At 36.0% G+C, this 1,745-nt stretch overlaps 1 protein-coding gene across 2 annotated transcripts in view; it reads left to right on the top strand.

Annotated features, from left to right (window-relative positions):
* Positions 1-1,745, top strand: part of SNAP25 (synaptosomal-associated protein, 25kDa) — an 89,621-nt gene that overhangs the window by 66,596 nt on the left and 21,280 nt on the right. For both annotated transcript variants that reach the window (XM_008584360.1, XM_008584359.1), the window contains exon 4: positions 812-860. In XM_008584360.1, coding sequence (XP_008582582.1) covers positions 812-860 — 49 coding nt within the window. The remainder of the gene's footprint in view (positions 1-811; positions 861-1,745) is intronic.

Below are 1,745 nucleotides of genomic sequence, written 5' to 3'. Positions count from 1 at the left end.
GGGTGGTGTTTGGCTTATTTGTATAACAAGAAGTGAGATGAGGATTGCATTTTAAAAACTGTTTCTGCACACACACACACACACACACACACACACACACACACACACACAGCAGGAAAGCTTGTAGAGGAATTATTTTCTCACATTATATCATTGTGCAGAATTTCAGATTTCAGAATAAAATTTATTTCAGAATAAAGAGCCCTTATTTCTCATCTCAATCCCTTTTCTAAAGCTCACAAAACTTCTCTCCATAAACAGAAAACGGAAGAGTGAGTTTCTCAGCCTTTGTGAAGCCATGCTGTCTTCTGATAAATCTGAAAATCTTACCAGCCCCCCCACCCCCCATGAAGATTCTTACACATCTTCCCAATGGGGCGTCACTCCCCAATTCGCTGATGGAGACTTTCGGATAGATCATGCCAAAGAAAATTTAGTCTAGAAGATTTTGAAAGACTTGCTTTCTGTGGTTGGTGTTATGAAAACTACAGGCATTTTTATTTTCCAAATATAAAATTACAGTATAATGTTAAGGGTGTGTATTCCAATTCCATGCCGAGACCCATCTCCAGCCCCACGTCATGAAGATTGTGCTACATCCCCGTCTTCTGCCCCTAGAGCGAGTCCACGGGTTACCTGTTGCTCCAAGTCCCTCCCCAACCCTCAATGCTTTTGTCATATTTCCTCCCTTTTTTCCTTTGATCCTTCTTCATTTTCCATTCCTAGGGCTAATTGTCCCCTTACTGATTTCTCTTTCTCTCTTTTCTCCCTCTAACTCCTTTTCAACTTTGCTACCATTATTGGGATGTAGAGTAAAGATGCTGGTATCAGGACTTTGGTTATGTTGGATGAACAAGGAGGTAAGTTCAGATTTCTTCAGTAAGAACAATTCCTCTTCTGAATAAAGTGCATTTTGAAATTATTTGTGCATATGCAGGTGGTCATTTTGGCATGTGTTACACAGAGTGTTAGGGTTCTAGAATTTTCATCTTGTGTTTTTTTCTTTCTCTGTTGGAAAGATTGGTAAAGGCATGGAAATGTTAGGCCTTCATGATTGAATGAATGCTACTACTGTCTCTGTTATATATGATGGGGTGACAGAATTTTGAAGGCAAAAGTCATTAGTTTGTATTTCTTTAAATGATAGTATTTTGGACAGTGTAAGAATTCTCCTATTTTCCTTACCCTCAAACTTTCCCAATATATATATTTTTTTTTCTAATAATGCCTAGATAGAATGAGCTTAGCCTATTACTTTGTTCATTCCTTTTGACATCCTAATTCAGTATCGGGCAGTTTTGATTTCCAAGCCACTATAGGGATTCCTTAAATAACTGGAAGCATTTTTAACAGGATATACACAGAGGGGGATCATCTGGAAAAGAGAAAATTAAACCAATCGAAATATTTGACCTGCTTTTAAAATCAATATGGAAATGTCAGAGAGCCAGCATTTTAGGATAGTATGTCTATACTTTAAAGTGGAACCTAAAAGGATAATACGCATAATTTTTCTTTGTGTCAGTGTATCTAACCATATGGTGATATTGTACATAATTCTAGCCACAAGTTAGTTAGCTGATTTCATTCTGAATTTTTGTAATAATAGATAAATTTGTGAGTTTTTTCTCTTTGTTCATATTTTATGAAAGCATTAGAAAAATTTTCAGAATCATGAGTTTTGTTTTGTTTTTTTAATGGCAAAGATAAAAATGTAAAACTTATTCACAGCATAGGACTCTATA

This window comes from Galeopterus variegatus, unplaced genomic scaffold (assembly GCF_000696425.1).
Source record: "Galeopterus variegatus unplaced genomic scaffold, G_variegatus-3.0.2 Scaffold3238, whole genome shotgun sequence".
In the NCBI taxonomy this organism is placed as follows: Eukaryota; Metazoa; Chordata; class Mammalia; order Dermoptera; family Cynocephalidae; genus Galeopterus; species Galeopterus variegatus.
The sequence above is the reverse complement of the archived record's forward strand: the minus strand, read 5'-3'. Positions and strand labels throughout refer to the sequence as shown.